The 18,210-nt window shown below is 58.3% G+C and overlaps 1 protein-coding gene across 21 annotated transcripts in view; it reads right to left on the bottom strand.

Annotated features, from left to right (window-relative positions):
- The window catches only part of SRCIN1 (SRC kinase signaling inhibitor 1), a 65,968-nt gene that overhangs the window by 10,172 nt on the left and 37,586 nt on the right, over window positions 1–18,210 (bottom strand). For 16 of the 21 annotated variants that reach the window (XM_047708370.1, XM_047708374.1, XM_047708371.1 and 13 more), the window contains 15 exons: window positions 17,348–17,543; window positions 16,562–16,760; window positions 16,081–16,174; window positions 14,637–15,571; window positions 13,483–13,575; window positions 13,188–13,231; window positions 12,682–12,869; window positions 11,359–11,534; window positions 6,413–6,543; window positions 6,107–6,254; window positions 5,525–5,771; window positions 4,847–5,081; window positions 2,642–2,796; window positions 2,234–2,386; window positions 1,533–1,655 (listed from right to left, as the gene is read on the bottom strand). In XM_047708370.1, the coding sequence (XP_047564326.1) occupies window positions 1,533–1,655; window positions 2,234–2,386; window positions 2,642–2,796; window positions 4,847–5,081; window positions 5,525–5,771; window positions 6,107–6,254; window positions 6,413–6,543; window positions 11,359–11,534; window positions 12,682–12,869; window positions 13,188–13,231; window positions 13,483–13,575; window positions 14,637–15,571; window positions 16,081–16,174; window positions 16,562–16,760; window positions 17,348–17,543 (3,117 nt within the window). Of the gene's footprint in view, window positions 1–227; window positions 1,656–2,233; window positions 2,387–2,641; window positions 2,797–4,846; window positions 5,082–5,524; window positions 5,772–6,106; window positions 6,255–6,412; window positions 6,544–11,358; window positions 11,535–12,681; window positions 12,870–13,187; window positions 13,232–13,482; window positions 13,576–14,636; window positions 15,572–16,080; window positions 16,175–16,561; window positions 16,761–17,347; window positions 17,544–18,210 lie in introns of all 21 variants that reach the window. The other 5 variants (XM_047708379.1, XM_047708380.1, XM_047708378.1 and 2 more) reach the window with 2 other exon arrangements.

Raw genomic sequence — 18,210 nt, 5'->3', positions numbered from 1 at the left:
TCCCCACTTGACAGATGAGGAAATCAAGGGTGGGCGTCACGTGATTCTCCCAAGGTCACTTACCCACAACTAGCTAGTGGCAGAGCCAGGATTTGAACCCAGGCAGTCTGACTCCAAGCCCAGTGCTCTTTCCACTAAAAGAGCCATGAGGGGATATTCTGGGGGGAGCAGCAGGACCTCCAGCCCCCCCTCCCAAGGCACCCCACCCAGACCTGCCACCTGCTTACCTGGATGGAGGTAGAGGGTGCAGACTGGGAAAGCAGAGAGGCGACCCACGCCTGCCCGGCTCCACGGCCCGATGGCATCTCAGGATGTAGAGGGTAAGCTGACCCGAAAGGCCGGCAGAGGGGCTCTGCCCACTGGACCCCCTCAGGACTGGCTCCCAGAGGCCAGACAGAGGCAGGGGCTCAGTGCAGTGGGCCAAACTGCCAAGGGCACGGCCAGTCCAGGGGGCACCCCTTGCGTACCACTCATCCCCAGACGGCTTCTTGGACTGCTCTATGCCCATCCTTCACCCAGCAGACGGTGTTGTCCACCTATCTGCTCCCCCAGCCAAGGAGTCAAAGCACCACAAGCCTCAAGCCAGACCAGAAATGAGGTGGCGGCCAGCACAGAGCTCACGGTGGGCTAAAGAGAACCAGCCAAGGTGGTGAGCACGCGTATGGGGGAGGCTGCCCTCAGAGCAGAGGCTCTCCTGTCCCAAACTGCATGGGAAGAGGGAGAGATTTCCAGACCACCATCCCCAGATCCCCCCTCCCTGAGTGCAGTCCCCTCAGGGTGCAGACAGCAGGTCCAACCCAACATTCCCAAGAAAAGATAAGGAGAAAATAAGCGCAGCAGGACAGCAGCAAGGACTGAAGTTAGAGAGAAGGAAGAACTTCCCAACACTGAAAGAAAGAACCAGCAGCCAAGGAAGGGCATGACTTTCTTCTACTCCAAGTTCCCTGACCACTTGGGCCATGGGAGAGAAGAGGGCTATAAATTAGACTTTGGGGTGTCCTGGCCCCCAGCGCAAGGCATACTAGTTCTAGTGGGAGAGCCCCACCAGGCCCTGGGGGTGGAGGAGGGCGTTGGGGAGAGCAGGGACTAGACAAGGGCTCAGGACGAAGTCAGATTTTGAGTTGAACCTAAAGTCATGTAGTGAGCAGGATCCAAGCTCCAATTTTGGACCAAGACAAAACCCAGGCTCTGGGTCAGACGTAAACTCTGGCTGCAGCTTGGAACAAAATACCCAACTCAGAATCGAGCCTGTAAGAAAAATGCAGCCGGGGCAGGTGGTGGGCGGGGGGGGGGGGGGGGGGGGGGGGTGGTTGCTGCCGGGTATCAGACTGCTAGAGCTGTGGAGAGGGCAGGAAAGTTCTGCATCTGTCCTTGGAGCTGGGGAGGGGTGAGTCCAGGCAGGGGAGGCTGTGGCGGTGGCGGGACTCGGGGAGGTGACTGGCGTGTTAGCAGGTTAGCATGAGAGGTGAGGAGAGGAAGGTGTGGAGGCACAGGCAGAAGAGAGCCGTGAGAGGTGGGGGGCAGCCCGTTACCTTCCATGTGGGGCCCTGAGCTGAGCCCCCAGGGGGCCCCAGGTCCTGGGGTGCCAGCAAGGTGGGGATCGGCTGGCGGCGGGGCGTGGGGGGGAGGGAAGACACTGAGCTTCTCTCAAACACCTGGGGAGCAGAAGGTGGGGGCAGGTTTGGAGAAGGGGGCACAGGGAGGACAGGGCTGCTGGCCTATGGCCCGCAGGGAGGGACCGCAGCCTTACTCCTTGGCCCCTCACCGTGCTCAGTGGCCACTCTCCCCCTCCGTCTTGTCTCCTCCTCCAGAGGCCTAGGTGGTCAGGATCTCCAGCCCCTTGGGGAGGGGGGCTGAGAACACTTGAGTATGGGTGACTTACAGCATGGGGCGGGGGGCTCAAGGGACATGGGGATCAGGGTGTTAAAGCACTCTGTTCTCAAAACATTCAGGGATGGGTGTGCCAGAGCCTAGGAGGTCTCAGGGCTGTTGTGGGGGTCTCGGAGACTGCAATAAAAAACACTCAACCCTGCAGAGAGGGACTTTAGACCCCCTCCCCCCATTTTACAGTGGTAGAGAAATCAAGGCAAGGACAGGTTCCCCTACAGGCCAGCCCTCAGCAGGAGCCCAGGAGCCCAGTCATCCCCTCCCCATCCCCTCCCCGGGGTCAGCTTGGTGGAGAAAGGGACGGGCCTGGCTGAGGACTGGGGGACCAGGCAAGCCCCTGACCCACCTCTAGCTCCGCGATGATACGGTCCTCATCGTCCTCATCTTTGATGGCAGAGGCCATGATGGGCGGCGTGGAGGCGGGGCGAGCCACCTCGGACACGGTTCGGCGCAGCTTCACCTGGGGCTTCTGCACCTCCAGCTCCTCGGACTCCGCCTTCTGCAAGACCCAGGCCTTCCCGTCAAGGCAAGGCTCCGCCCCCCTCCAGCACCAGCTCACCTCCTAGGCCCCATCAGGGCCCAACCACTTCCTGCCCCAGCTCCTCAGCGGCCCTGCCAGGCGGCCCCCCTTCCAGGGCGAAGCCCAAGCCGGAGGCAGAGTCGCCCTTGGCCGCCAGCCCCCTTCTTTCCTTCCGTCCCAGAGGGTCTTCACAGGTCACCGCGGGTATCCCACCGCTCCAGGTGAGGTCGGTACCTTGATGAAGGCTGAGTCCTTTTTGCTGGTGACCACCACCTCTCCCGTGCGGGTGGTGGTGAGGCCGTGGGAGGAAGGGAAGCTCCGGCGGGGCGGGGGCGGCGGGGGCGACTTGGAGGGCTTCTCCGTGCGGTACCGAGGCACTGTCAGCTCATCTGTGGGCAGCCAAGGGGCTGGGCGTCAGGGGACCCTTAATCTTGGAGTTCGGGCACCCGGGGGCGGGGGGGGGGGGGCCTGCTTCCTCCTCCAGGCAGGAGGGGAGGGGAAGGCTCAGGAAGAAGACACAGGCCCCTCCTCGTTCTCTCTCACCTCCCCACAGGCCAGGCACCCCTCTTAGTGTACTCAAAGTGCGGTCCACCGGGCCACGGATGAGCTGACCAGCAGCCCCAGCAGCACCTGGGAGCTTGTTAGAAATGCAGAAGCTCAGCGGCGCCTGGGTGGCTCAGTGGGTTAAGCCTCTGCCTTCAGCTCGGGCCCTGGTCTCAGGGTCGTGGGATCGAACCCCATATCGGGCTCTCTGCTCAGCAGGGAGCCTGCTTCCCTTCCTCTCTCTCTGCCTACTTGTGATCTCTGTCTGTCAAATAAATAAAATCTTTAAAAAAAAAGTATCTTTAAGAAAAAGAAATGCAGAAGCTCGGGCCTCCCCACAGCTGCAGAACCAGATTCCACATTCTCACGGATCTTTGGTGATTTCATGCACACATCCACGTTTGAGAAGTGTGCCCAAATACATCCCTTTCTCCCCTTCTCCCCTGCCCTTCAGCTGCGGCTCCGCACCTGTCTTCCTCTCTTCTCCAGCAAGAGATGGGGGGTTACACTTGTGAGGGTCTGATGCCACCCAACCAGGCTCTCCCTGCCCCTGTTTCCTTGGGGGGCGGGGTGCAGTTTCCAGGGCAACCTACAGAAAAGTCACTCAAACCCCACACTCCTCTGCCTTAGAGCCCCCATGGCTCCCCATGACCTCAAACCATGTCCATGCTCCTTGGCCCAGCACCTTCCACGACTACCAACCTTTCAGTCTCTGCTTGCTCCTTCCTGGCCGGAACCCCGCTCAGCAACACTGGACTCCCCCCCCGCCCCCGCCGCCCAGGCATTTGCACGCACCCTTCCTTCTCCCTGAAATGCCTTCTCTCACTGGCCAGGGAAAGGCCTACTTGTTTTCAAGACGCCCAGGGGAAGTGCCGTGCAGTGGGAAGCCCTCCCCACCCTCCCGGGGCATCCTGTGCCCGACTCCTGCAGTTAGCACCCGCATCCTGTGTCTGGTTCACAGGCTGAGCGGGGCCCGGGACAGATTCCTTGACTAAGCTGAGCCCTAAGTGTCCTCATCTGTGAAATGGGAATAATTACTGTAGCCGCCCCTGGGGCTGCTGCAGAAGTATCAGGATTACTATATAGAAAGCATCTGGGGGCGCCTGCGTGGCTCAGTGGATTAAAGCCTCTGCCTTCAGGTCAGGTCATGATCTCAGGGTCCTGGGATCGAGCCCCACATCAGGCTCTCTGCTCGGGGGAGAGCTTGCCCCCCCCCCCCGCCTGCCTCTCTGCCTGCTTGTGATGTCTGTCTGTCATATAAATAAATAATTTTTAAGAAAGAAAGCATCGGGGATGGTTCCTGTCACATAATACATGCTTGATAAGCAAAAATGCTAGTAGTACACCCCTTCTAAATTTTAAGCTCCTTGAAAACAGGTAGTGTCTTTTCTCCTTATCACCAGCACCCAGTAGGTGCTTGACAAATACAGAGAACAGGAATAAATAAATAAAAGAATGATGACTGTTATTTCTGGTCAGATTTCTGCCTCCCCTGTGTGCTCACAGCTTGGGGTTGAGGGGAGCGGGGCACAAAATCTACGTCCACGAGGACCAGCACCACTCTGGTTTCCGTGCCGCCTGGGTCAGAGAACACGCTTGGTCACAACGTGCAGGCGGTGACTCTAGGCCCGGATTCGCTCCTCCTCCCTGTGTGGGCCTCTCAGCCACAGTCAGGGTGGTGGGAAGATCCCCAGATGGAGTCCAGCTCCACCCTGTCCTCTGGGTCTCCCTACAGCGGCTCAGGGTCAGATGGCTGAGGTCCCAGTCCCTCCCCTCTCTGGTCATCTGACTCCAGAGATTCTCACACCTGGGTGCCTCCCCCAACAACCTGAGAGTTCCTGAAGATGGGGCTCCCCTCCCCTGGGCTCTTCACCAGTCCCCTACCCACCCCCATACCTGAGCCCCTCCTTCCACTGGGCTCCGTCCGAGGGGCTGCCTTTTGGCCGTGGGGGACCTTGGGGGGCTTGTGGTCAGGGGTGGGGGCCAGGCCTGGGTGGGCCTTGCTCGCACAGTCCAGGTCAGGGATGGCCTTCAGCAGCTCTGCCTGGGTCTCCTCCAGCAGCCGGTTGATGTCCTTGGCGCTGTACTGGGTCAGGGCGGCCCGCTTCTCCTCCCAGTCCCGCTCGGCAGCCTGGAGAGGAGGAGCGGGAGTCAGCCCTGAAGCAGGGGCTCCAGCCCCTTCCCCCAGCCACACATGCCAGGAAGGGAGAAGGAAGTTTGGTCCAGCCCTCAGGGGACACTCAGACTTCTTGAGCATCCTATGCTTTCCCTGTCAGTCCGAATGCCACCACCATTATATACTACTCTCTTGATAATACTTAGCCCTGTTTTGGAACATTCTATTCTGTTTCATTGACCACATAGTCTATTCTTAGACCTACACCACACTGCCTTGATTGTTATCATTTTATAAAATGTTTTTCTGTCTGGCAGAACTCAGCCATCATCAATGTGTCTCTCAGACTTCCTCCTCCCCCAGGAAAGAGTACCCACTTGTTGGCACCTCCGTCTCGGGCGGTGGGAAGAATGTGTGGGCCGAGCTCATGCACCCCACCCCGGTCCCGGCCCTCACACCTCAACAGACACGGCCTTGTCCACACTTCTCTTGCCAGCAGCATCCAAGCTTTTGGTGGGGTTGCCCCCCTTGGGTGTAGGAGGGGCTCCCTCGGCTGGCCCACTCAGCTCGTGGAGGTTCAGTGGAGGACTGGGGGGTGGCATTTCGAAGTCCAAGCTCTTGTTGAAGTCCGCCTCACCAGTCACCTTCTTGGGGGACTGATTCAGGAGACTGTTGGGGGGTGGCCACACACCCTCGTCCACTTGCCTGGGGTAGGGAGAGTTGGGATTCGCTGTGAGGCCCGCGGCTGGTGGCCCCATGCAAGGGAAGCCTGGCCTGGGGGAAGCAGGGTGTGAGGAGGGCCCTGGGATCTCTCAGGCCCGCTGGAGGGGCCTGGGGAGGAGTGAGCATATCCAGCGTAAGGGAGAACTTAGCCTACACCATGCCAGGGTCGCAGGTCAGAGTGGAGGTACAGATCCATTGGTAAGTCAGTGACCTCTAGAGGAGTCAGGGTAAGGGGTTGGGCTGATCTAGCGAACTGCGCCCGGGCGCGTGACCTCCTGGGAAATGGAAAGTCGGAGATAGGTCAGAGAGGGAAAGACCTGCGGATCTGGGCCAGCATGTCCGTGACCCCACGACAGCGCTTGAGAAGCCCATCCAGGCGCTGTGGCTCCTCCTTCAGGAACTTCACGGCCTCCACCTCCACACGCAGCACCACCCGCATCTTGCTCTGCAGGCCTGGGAAGTGAGCTGGGGGACCAGAAGGAGTGAGCTGGGGAGAGAGCAGCTCCAAGGACAGGGAGGAGGGGCCGCAGGGAGGGCAGGCCTGGGAGTGGGGGTGGGGTGGCAGCAGGGACTCCTGCCTGAGACCACAGGCGGCACTCTCATGTCCTCGCGTCTGGGCTCACCCTTGAGCTCGGTCAGCGTCTCCCCGAGCTGCTTCAGCACCAGTGCCTTCTCCTCCAGCTCTGGGCCCGGCACCAGCCGGTGGTTGTGGGATACATCCCGCTGGATCTTCTCCACTGATTTCTCCAGGTCACTGCAACCAGAGAGAGACCCTCTGAGCCCCTCTGGCCCCAGCCCAGCACCCTGAAATTGACCAAATGGCAAGAAAGCAGGCCACCAGTCAGATCAAAATTCAAAGCCATCCACCAGGCTACGTGCCCAAACAAAATCAGAAATGCCAAACCCCAGAGATGAGACTTCAGATGAGTTCCTGAATAGGTGTCCTGGGTACACCCCCCACCCCTGCTTCCCTTACCCCCCGCTCCCCCAGCACCGTTCAAGTTCTGGTCTTTAGCAACATCGACCCAAATTTCTCTCCCAATAACTTGAATCCTCTGGTTCTCATTCTGCCAAGGAAGCAGCAGCGACCCTAGCGGCCTTTCTGAGAACTGCAGGCACCTGCATGTGCTATGAGCTCTCCTCTTGAAGCGGGGCATGGCCGTGTCCGGCTACCTTCTCTCAAATATCAGACACTCAGCTTCTTTCCTTGAGGACAAAACTGCTTTCAACTGTCAGAGGGTTTATGCTGAGCTTGTGCCGTTTTAAACTCCACGTCTTTCTAAAATGTAAGTCACACCAAGTCATTCCCCATTGTTGAACCCTACGCAGATCCCCTCACCCTGAGGCTAAACTCCAAGCAAAGAAGGGCATGAGGGGAGTAGGTGAAAAGTAGGCTCTCCAGTTAGACAGATCCAAATTCCAATATCAGCTCTGCCCCTCCCAGAAGAGAGATCTTGAACAATTTACATACTATGTCCGGACTGCCACCTCCTTGGGCAAAAAATGGAGGTGGAAGAGTTATCACCTCTAGGGGCCATTGTGAAGATTAAATGAACTAATGCTGGGTCACCTGGGTGGCTCAGGTGATTAAGCAGTTAAGCATCTGCCTTTGGCTCAGGTCCCAGGCATCAGGCTCCCTACTCAGCAGGGAGCCTGCTTCTCCCTCTCCTTCTGCCCCTGCTCATGCTCTCTCTCTCTCTCACACACACACACAAATAAATAAATAAAATCTTTAAAAATTAAATAAATGAGCCAATGAAGATGAGAAAAGGGTGGCAAAGGGCCAGTCCCTGGGGGCTTCTCTTAATTTCCCTCCAGCCACATCCCCTGTCCTCATCCAGCTTGCTTCTGTTTAGAACCGTCCACAACTTCTCCAAGGTCCTTGTACGTGCTGCCCTCTCTGGGCCTTTATAATGCCATTTCCTCTGCCTAGAACACTCCATTCACACACACACACTCACACACAGGCACACATACATGCACACGTGTGACTAAGACCCACTCCTCCCTCCGGTCTCAATGGGAACTGCTCCCCCACTCCCTACACTTGAGGTTGGGGGTCTGCTTCCTGCCTCACAAACCCTCAGAGCTCTTGCAAGCTGGGCTGTGTAGCTCCTGGCAGGCATGGACCGTGTCTTCTGGATTCGTCTCCAAGCGCCAGCCCCTGGCCTGGTGCCTGGAGCAGAGTAAATGTCGGGTAAATAATTCTGGAGTGAATGGGTAAGTGAAAGAAGGAACTGCTGCCCAGGTAGGTCATCTCAGTTCTGTGACGTGAGTCACTGACATTTCTGACCCACATGTAAGACTTTACACACATCCTTGTCACATCCCATCTGCTGGATTTCAGCTCAACAACCCAGGTGGGAACAACTTTTGAATCATAGTTCTACCACCCGACAGATTTGCTCCCCTTCAAAGCGCTGTGTCACTAGCAAATCTTATCAGCATGCCTATACATCTTCATCCAATTAGTGGATGAAAAGACAGACCACACTGGAGCAAGGACAAGATCCTGTGACTCAGCACTGCCAGCTGAAGCACTCTCTTGTGCTGAGTGCTTACTGTATGCCAGGTGCCATGGGCAGCCCTCCACCTTCATTACCTTATTTAATCCTCACCAAAAATCCTGGGCATGGAAGACATTATTACCTCCGGTTTACACACAGACAGGAGTTCAAACACCAGACTACATTTCCCAGCCTCCCTTGTGCTTAGAAAAGGCCACGGCTCAGGTCCAGCCAATGAGATGGGAGTTGAAGGGGGACATGCTGCCTCCAAGCTGTCCCATAAAAGCTTCCCACATAAGCTCCTCCATGCTCCTTTCCCCTTCCTATGGGGTGAAAGGCAATGACCCTGTGAATGATCTCGGAAGGCCCATATTGAAGATGGCCAAACCTCTGGGTCCCTGAAGGACTCCATGGAGGAGGTCATTCCACTAACCCACCCAGTAGTGGTCCATGAGAAAAAAAAGATGTGTCCATTACTTTTGAACCATTATAGAATTTGTTATAGCAGTTACACTAACACAATTCTCTTTTGTATTTAAAAAAAGGGGGGGGCGCTCAGGGAGATGAAGTGGGTTGTTGAAGGTTATACAACTATTTTGTGGCAAAGCAGAATCTTACTCATGTTGACTTATGCCATTGGATCATGCCATACCCATCCCTGTCCCTGCTCCACCAGGTGGGAAAGAACCACTGATCTTCCCTGCTGTGTGTGTGGGACGGGCTGGCTCAGGGTGTGCCTGTTTTGTAAAATGGTCACTCACTAACATCACTCTGTGGGGGAAGAGACCCTTATTTAAAGGAGGACTCAGGTAAGCCATCAGGAGGACACAATACTGCAACTCCCCGGGCAGAAGTTGCGAGGTCCTCCTCAGGCTCAATTAGCACTTCGATTTTCTGATCATGAAACCTGCCAAGGTTTTGGGAGGGCTGATTTGGACAAGTTCTGCAAATGAGCCCCAGACTGGCCTAAGTTTAGACACCATTAGCAGAAAGTGGCTGGGCTTTCCCTGCCCCAGGTTCAGTCCTGGAGGGGTGGAGAGCACCGGGTCAGGACAGAGCCAGCTCTATAATTCCTGGGGCTCAATAAAAAATGAGTTTTGCCCCTAGTTAAAAAGTTATTAAGAATTTCAAGATGACAACAGTAGAGGATGGGGCCATGAGGAGTGTGGAGCCCCGTGTAGCTGTGCAGTTAGCGGGCCGACAAAGCCCATGCTGGCTTAGTCAAAGTTAGGCTCCAGAAGCCAGAAGGTCTCAAGTCAGCAGAGAGTACCCCTCAGGGTAATGTCTAGACAGAGCTCAAGTGCTTGGCTACAAAAACAGGTTAGAGAGCCACATTGAATGAAGCACGGAATTGGCCCTACCTTCCAGCAAGATGCTGGGGCAAGAGGAAGGAACGGTGCAAAGCAGAGTAAGCACAATCCTGTAGGCGCTACAGCTAGAGTAAGGGTAAGGATGGGTTTGCTGGTCAACCTAGTGTCCAGGGATGCTATGGGAGCTGGCAGGGAGGGCTCTCATAGCCAAGCCAGAGCCACCTCAGGGCTGATGTCCCCCCAAAGAGGCAAGAAACCCCTTCAAAGTTCACGAAGAATCCTACCTGAAGCAATGGATCAGCCCCCAAGCTCTCACAAGTGAGCAGCTTGAACAAGGGATTTGGTAACAGGACAGAGGATAGGGAGTCTGTGTGCTCCCAGAGAACTGAGGCCCCCAAGAGGCAGCGGACTAGACACTCCAATGACAGAAGCTTAAATCTGCCCTTTCATCTCTTCTGCCTCTGTACTTTTATATTTTCTTTTATTTTCCTTTAATGTCTCAGTAAAGTTCCCTTTAAAAATCTCAACCCAGCTCCTCTGTGCCAAGTGAAAAGGATAGGCAGGGAGAGGACAGAAAAGTTGGGTAAATGGAATTCTCTGGGTGGGGTGGAGGGTGAGAGCTGTCAGTCTACTTGGAGATCTGACTGAGGTTGTCACTAAGCTTTCACACCTGAAATGATGGGATGGCTGCCGCCAGCTTATTTCCAAATGAGATTGGCCCTTACTTCATCTCAGCCACAAGGGGTCATGGGAATCTCGAAGTACACAGGCTGTGTGGGCTCAAGGCTGAGAAGTAGGGACCCTTCTCTAGGAGCCCCTTGCAAGCCGGGCTCCTCTGAGAAGCCTCTCCTGGCTCCCCAAGTCACTGGCCACAAGCAAGTTCTTTCCCTGGAAAGAACCACAAAAATCTCAATACTGGGGACAGATAAGGGAGCTGAAACGCAGAGGAGGGCAGAAACTGCCCAGATCACATGGTCTCTCCATGCTGGAGCTAGACCTCGGGTCCCTTTGTGCCCTGGGCCACCAAGAGGGAGGCCAGAGAAAGGAGCAGATCCCAGTGACTGACAAGAGAAGGCTGCTGTGGGGCGGGGGGGTGCTCACTCAGTGGATGGACAGCAAAAGGCAGCTTCTCCCTTCCACAGTGCCAGACAATGGGATCTTGGCCAGACAGCCATTTGCTAAATTTGGATCAGAGGACTGTCTCCTGTTAACCCTTCCAAGTCTAAGCATTTGGGAGCTGGGTGTTCTCCATTCCTCACTCTCTCTGAGAAAGCAAGAGCCTTGTTTCAGCAGCACCAGGACGGAAAGAAGGTTTCCCTTGGCAATGCCTGGTCTCAGAGATCAGGGAACTGGAGTGGTGGCAGTCGCAGCTACCCAAGGGTCACTCTGTACAGGTCATAGGGCAGAAGGAAAGCAGACAGAGGACGGAGTGGAATCCTGCAGCTGCCACATGAAAGTAAGGTCTCAGGTCAGGGAGAAGCCAGACTGTGGACCGTGAGGAAGCAAAAACATAGCAAAAGCAGGGCATCAAGCCAGAAAAAAAAAAGAAAGAAAGCGAAGAAATCAGGAATTGTGCCAGATGGTCAAAGGTTTGTGGGTCACATAGAAATCAAGCCACAGAGGAGAAGGAAATCAGGCTTCAGACCAGACCAACGTCACCTGTGATTCAGAAGGAAGGGAGCTGCACCTCCCAGGGAAACCAGGTTGCCGCCCAGGCCGCACCCCCAGCCCTCCCCCGTCCCCAAGCCTCACTTGAGCTGCTGGGTAATGAGCTCCTCGTCGTTGAGATAGCGCAGCCGCTCTTCCTCCACCAGGGTGCGCTGCCGCTGCAGCGGGTCCTCCTGCCGCCGCGCCGCCTCCGACACGCGCATGCTCAGCTCCGCCTCCGTGCCCTTCAGCAGCGCGCGCAGCGACTCCAGGTTTTGTAGCTGCGGGAAGCAGAGAGACCGATGGACAGGGGTGGGAGGGGATGGAGGTGCTCAGCAGGGGAAGAGCTGGGGGGAGGCGGGCAGAGGAGAGCCCGATGCTGGGCGGGCTCCACAGAAAAAGCGGCCGCTGCGCTGCGGCGGTGAGCAGCAGTGAAAGGGCGGGACGGGGGAAGCAGAGGCCCAGGGCTAAATTCTGGGAAGAATAGAGGCGGAAGGAGAGCGGCACGGGGACAGTGGAGGGAGAAGCGCTAGCTACACTGGGGCATGCAGAACGTGTGGCTCTGTGGCTGTGGCCGTGAGCAGCAGCGAAGGGCTGTGGTGGAAGGGGGCGGGGACAAGGTTGCGGGCTGGGGAAATACAGAGGCAGGAGAACCGGGTGGGCATGTGTGGGGGCAGGAGGTAGCCGTATGTAGGACCGTGCTAACCGTGCGGCTGCATGGCTGTGGCTTCATCAGACTCGAGCTCTGGGATTTGATAGAGCTTCCGTGGCTGGCCAAGATTAACTTAACGCTCGAACCCAGTTCTAAGGTCGAGTTGGGGCAATGACGGGGGTGGGTGAGATCTTACCCGCTGCCCAGATGGCAACTCTCTGCCCCCTCTCCAGCCTGTCTCTGCTCATTAGTCTCACCTGACGGGCCCCAAGGCCCACTCGAGGAGCGGGCACAGCGATGCCAGGCTCCTGACTGGTGGGACCATCTGCCAGGCGGGGCAGATCGGGGAAGACTGTGCGGACTGGGGCAGGGGTAGCGGAGGGGATCTACGCGGAGGGCTTCCACCCGAGAGGGGAGGGGAGAAAGAATGCTGGGCAGGAAGGAATTGGGACTGCCCTGAGGGATACTGACAGGTAGAGGGGGCTCAGTGGGGTGGACTGGGGCTCCAGGAGAACGTGATTATTCAGGGAAGGGGAAGGAGAGAGCAGTGAGGGGAACTAGGGCGAGCGGTGATTCAGCGAGCGAGCGAGCGAGCGGGAGCTCAAGGCAGGGTAATGGGAGAAAGGGTTCGCAGAAGGCCTTGATGAACCGCAAGGGATTCCGATGAGGGCGTAGGGGATGGGACGAGACTTGTGGAGAGGGGGTTCGGCGCGAGTGGGTGGGGTCTATCGGGGAGGGGCTTGAAGGGATGGGGCACGGGGGCGAGGCGCCAGTACCTGGAGCTTTCGCAATTGCTGAAGTTGGCTACGCAGGTCACTGGTGCTGTTCTGCAGGCCACGCAAGTGCAGCTGCATCTGCAAACGGCTAATGGCCGTGGGCTGCCCCGCAGGAGTGCTGCCCGCTGAGGGCGGGGGAGCGCCGGACACTGGGGTGGCCCCGCTGCTCCGGCTGCCGGACCCGCAGGCTGCAGACAGGGACCACGAGGATGGGAGAAAGGCAACAAACCTTGAGCCTGCAAGGGGCCAGGACAAGGTCCTTCCCACCCGTGATTCTCACAGTAGCCAGAGAAGCACGTGGCGCTGACTCCCTGCCCCAGCTTGTGGGTCAGCCCTTCTGTGGGGAGCAAAGCACCAGGGCAAAGCCATCTTGGGCTAAGGTCACTGCTCATTGATCCACTGAAGCCCAGGGATGTAGCTGATGGTTTAATTCCCACTTTGCGGATTAGGAATCTGAGGCTCAGAGAGGGCAAGTACCTGTGGGGGAGGGGCAAGGGGCCACTCACGTGCTGAGGGGGTGCCTGCTCCATTGGAGCCTTCAATCTTCTCACTGTGGCACAGGGAAAAGATGGCCATCAGAGGGTCCAGGCTGACCCCAGACCGTCAAAGCTGAGTGAGACTTTAACGTAATCTCCTCCAGTCCCCTGATGTCAGGATGGAGTCCCAGAGAAGGAAAAGGGCTCACCCAGAATCACACACTGAGACATTGGCAGAGCTGGGCTCAGCGCTGCTGCTGCTGCCTACTTTCCCTTCCTCTTGCCCCAGCCATAAGCCCTGGCAATAGTGCTGAAAGAACCTTACCTAGGGGTCTCAGGCTCCGAGCCTCGTAGTAGGGCGCTCTGTACCAGGCCCGTGAGACTGGCAATCTGCTTCTCCATGGCCTCCATGCGCTCCCTGGGGAGGGTGGTGGCTTTGAGCAACTCCTTCTCTGGGCTTGGGGTCCCTCTTGCCCAGCCCCTCATTCTTAAGATTGATAATTAGAGGAAATACTATTCCCTCCCCAGCCACCAGCACACAGACAATTCAAAGGGCCCCCACCCAACATTGTTAAGGCCCCTTTCCATCTGACTGTCACGCCCCCTCTTGCCAGCCCCATCTCTCATTACTGGCTCCCTAATGGGCCCCACCCCGGCCTCTCTGTGCCTCTGCACATGTTCCCCCCTTCCTGGGCATGCCCTCCTCCCGACCTCTTCCTGAAGCCATTCCAGAGCCCCAGCAGCTTTAAAGAGTCCCTCCTCCCACACCACCTATACACCCTCCCAAGGGAAGTGCAAGTATTTTTTAGTGTGTCACCCCCACTAGACAAGGCAGGAACTAGGTTTGCCCAATTCAGCATCCACAGTGCCCAGTGCTGTGCCTGGCACACAGCCACAAGACAGCTGTGTGAATGTGAATTGCTCTGCTCATCTCTCAGCAGCACTGCCTGAGGACAGAAGGGATAAGTCAATGCTCTGGGTACCCCTTCCAGCCCTGCACCCTTAGGATGGAGCTGAATAATGCATAAGGGTTCCCCAGCTTGGAGGCTACCTAAGGGAATGTGCCTCTCTCCCCGTCCCTATTTCTTAGCAGCATCCCCTCCCCAGTGGACTTCAGCCGACCGTGTGCTGGACAGCTCTCATGGCTGCAAACTGAGCAGGAAAAGCACTAGAAAGCTGTTTAGCCTCAATTTTAGTTGGGGAAACTGAGGTTCAGGGAACAGATGCAAACCCAGGTTTCCAGAGACCTTGTCTGGGGCCCTTTTATCTAACTCCCAGATCTTGCAGAAGGAAGGAAAATGGCCTGTTCATCTCTCCAGTGCCTTCCCGGCCACATCCAAATTATTCCAAGACTCCTCTGGGTCTACAAAGGACTCTGGGGCCTCCCAGTCCAGGACACAATCCTGCCACAGACTCTGCTGTGTCCCTTCTCTCCATCCCACCCCCCAAGAGCCCTGAGGCCTCCTGAGCGTCCCTCACCTGGTCTCCGTGTCCTTGGCTGGCACCGGCGGCCCAAACCCAACCAGAGGGCGCTCCCCAGGCCCAGGGAAGAGCTCTGGAGGGGGAGCTCCGGCTGTCGAGGAGCCCCCGGTGCTGCGTGTCTTGCCTCCGGGGCTCTCTGCGAAGACCGACGAGGAGCCCGAGTCTTTGCGGAAAGACTGGCGCACTGGCGAGCCGCGGCTGGGCGGCCCGGAGTAGGGGCTGTGTGGAGGCTGGGGGCCTCCGGGGGGTGCCGCCACATCGGCCAGCTTCTGTGGCGACGAGGGCGGCAGGCGGAAGCCATAGCCGTCTCCGTAGAGCGGACCACCGCCCGCCGCCTTGTACAGCGAGTCCTCCAGGTCGGACTGCAGCGCGGCAGCCGAATAGGTGCTGAGCGAGCGCACCGAGCCGCGCTTGTAGAGTCCGCTGGCCCCCGGGTAGGCGAACGGGTCACCGGCAGCCGCGGCCAGGCTCAGACGGCCCTCGTGGAGCAACCCGTAGGGGTCGGCGTAGAGGCCCTCGCCCTTTACCAGCACCATGCCGCCCGCCTTGCCTGCCAGGTCCTCGTCGGGCTTCACATCGCGCCGCTCCAGGATGGCGCTGGGGCTGGGGCTGACACCCTGGGAGGCTGGGGCACCCCCCAGCCGCTCGGCCGCGTGGTGCACCGGACTGCCAGCGTAGGAGGGCGGGCGCCCCCCGGCGTAGGAGAGGCGGGAGCGCGACGGCGAGCCCGACTGCAGCCCCGACGGAAGCCCAGACGGGAGCCCCGACGGGAGCCCCGACGGCAGCCCCGACGGCAGCCCCGACGGCAGGCCGGACGGCAGCCCGGACGGCAGGCCCGGGGGCGGAGAGCTGGACGCCAGGTGCGGCGCCGGCGACAGGTTGTTGAGACGCCGGGTGGGCGATGACTCCCTTGAAGCATACACCATCTCTCTCTGTGCAGAAGACAGTCCCAGAACCCCACGGGGCTGGTCACAAAGGGGATCCCTTGCACCTTGCTTTTGGAGACAGCATCTTTCCCCCTGACGCTTAGGAAGTTCCTTCTGTTCTCTGCCCTCCTTTGTTCCTGCTGTATTTGGGCCCCCTTCCCATCAGGGCTCCCAGCATAGAGGAAGAAGTGGCAGATGGAGAGGAACTAGAGGAGCAACCTGCGGCCCACCCTCTGGTGAGGGTTGGGGAAGCAAGAAGGGAAACACTGGTTCCTGACAGAGGCAGCTACAATACCTAGAGGACTCTTGGAAAAATCCTGAATGGAGAGGAGGGGCATGGCTGATGAGGGGAAGGACCCTCGTGTCCACAATTAGTGGAAGCCACCCTCTGCCTCAGCCTCTATGTTCCCTTCTCCAAAAACTGGCCATGGTCTCTATTGACAAGTAATTAGACTCTGTACTCCTGGACCCCATCTGCCCAGCTTCCCCAGTGCCCTGGGGTTCCCCAGCCATACCCGGAGGTCCCCGTTGGTAAGGTGTGAGCCAGGGAAAGCGGCGTAAAGAGGCTCCTTCCTATAGATCTTGATAATACTTCGGTCCTGGATGTCCCTGGGGGGGAGATGCAATGGATCACCATCCCTCAGCCCCGCGATAAAGAGGGGTATCTTCTACAGGAAGAGGGTTGGCAAGAGGGGCCAAGAGCCCCAACCTCTTCCTAACTTCTTGCTCAGTGCCTCGGACTGCCTGCCACCAACACACACTCCACAGCCTCCACCCCGTCCATGTCCTCTGCTTCGTGCGCCCTTGGCAGGTTAGCTTAAGCCAAAAATGAGCCAGCAGGGGTAGATGATTTCGAGGGGAGGGGGTGGGATGACGGAGGAGGAAGGAGAGGAGAAGGGCTGAGACTGGGGAGGGAGAGACCCACGGAGTTGAGCGCCCCCCCCCCCTAGAGGAGGAGCCTGGGGAAGCCCACCCCTCCCCCGGGGCCACGCCCACCGGACGTCCTCCAGCTCGTAGAAGACGTTGCGAGCCTCGTCTTTGATGAGGATGGCGGTGTTGGGCGACTTGAGCATGCCCATGGTGAGCTTCTGCGGGAACATGTGCGCGATGAGCGCGTGCAGCGTGTCCAGGCTGCTGACCTCGTGCGTGATGTGCACCCGCCGAGTCTCCTCCCCGAACTGCAGGAACAGCACCCCTGCGAAGGACAAGCCACCTTCGCTGTCAGAGCCGCCGCCGCCACCGCCACCGCCACCGCCACCACCACGCCGGCTGGCAGAGCGAGGGGGACCTTCGGGAGCCGCGCTGCTCCTGCAGAGGCAGGGTCTCAGGCCCGACGCGGGCCCAGAGTGCAGGTGTACCCATGCACTCCTCATGCTGCCGTCCCCGCAAGGCGCCTCCTCAACCCCAGGCAGGTGGGAGCCTGGCCGAGGGAATGGAACTGGGAGCAGAAGCAGGTACGGCAGAAAGGAGGGAGCCCTTGATTAGAAGGATGAAGGAAGGGGGGGGGGCTGCTGAAAGGGGTGAGGGAAAGAGGAGGCTGGGAGAGAAAAGGACAGGGCAGGGGCTGCTGAGGGAGGGAAGGGGTGGGAGAGAAGCTGAGGAGGGAGAGGCCCCAAGGAGAGGAGACTGCCGAGGGGCAGGGAGGTAGGAATGCGGCGCAGGGAGCCAGGGGGTTTGGTTAAGGAGAGCTGGAGTAGGGAAGGGGGTGAAGAGGGTTCTAGGGTGAGCAGAGCATAGGGAGGAGCCAGTGGCTGGGAGGAGGGTGGGCAGGGCTAGCGGTACCTGGCGAGCGCAGCTTGGTCTGGCTGGCGGAGCGGGAGAGGGGCAGGCTCTGTCGGAAGCGGTTCATCCTACTGAAGCCCAGGGGCAGCTCCGCCTCCGACATGGTCTCCAGCGACTCAGCCGAGGCGTATGACAGCTTGGCTGCCTGGTCTGCCAGCCCGGGCTGGGCTCCCTGAGTGTGGCGCGAGCTGCGGGTCTGCAGGGGCAGGGGTCAAACATGAGCCCCTTTGCTCTGCCAGTTCCCCCATCCAGGCCCAGGAAGCCCCTGCCAGCCAGTGACACACACAAGGGTCTCCTGCATTCCAGACTCGCTGTGTGGCTACAGGAGAGTTCCCCAACCCCTTAGGGCCTTGGCCTCCCTGGGACACCCAGCAGGTAAAGAGTGGGCAAAGGGCTCAGGCACCCTGGGAAGTCAGACAAGAAACCATCTGAGTGGGAGCCAGGGCACGCCTGCTATTTTAAGCTTCCAGAGAACAACAACAACACAAATTTGTCACTGAGGTGAGCAGCAGAATCGTTGAGCAAATTGGGGCATTAGTTCCAGACATTAATTAAGCGGCGGGTGTGTGAGCGGCGAATTTATCCTTCGTGGAGTTCAGAGGGTTGGGTGGGGGCAGGAAGCAGGGCCCAGGGAGGAAGCAAAGAGAACTAGGGGCCCCAGGATCCCAGCTCTGGGAGGTATGGGCCCTCAGAGAGGAGCACTGTGTCCTTGACTTAGGGTGCCTGGGAGAATCATCCCGAAGCAGTTTCAAACAGACTCTGCCTACTACATGCAATGCACATGCTAAGCCTGATATGATCCACATAAACACAGAGCATATGTGCCTGACCTCAGCCCCTCCCTGCAAGGCACATGCTGCCAC

Source organism: Lutra lutra, chromosome 16 (genome assembly GCF_902655055.1).
Source record: "Lutra lutra chromosome 16, mLutLut1.2, whole genome shotgun sequence".
Lineage (NCBI taxonomy): Eukaryota > Metazoa > Chordata > Mammalia > Carnivora > Mustelidae > Lutra > Lutra lutra.
Note: the sequence above shows the minus strand (reverse complement) of the source record. Positions and strands in the feature narration are given on the sequence as shown.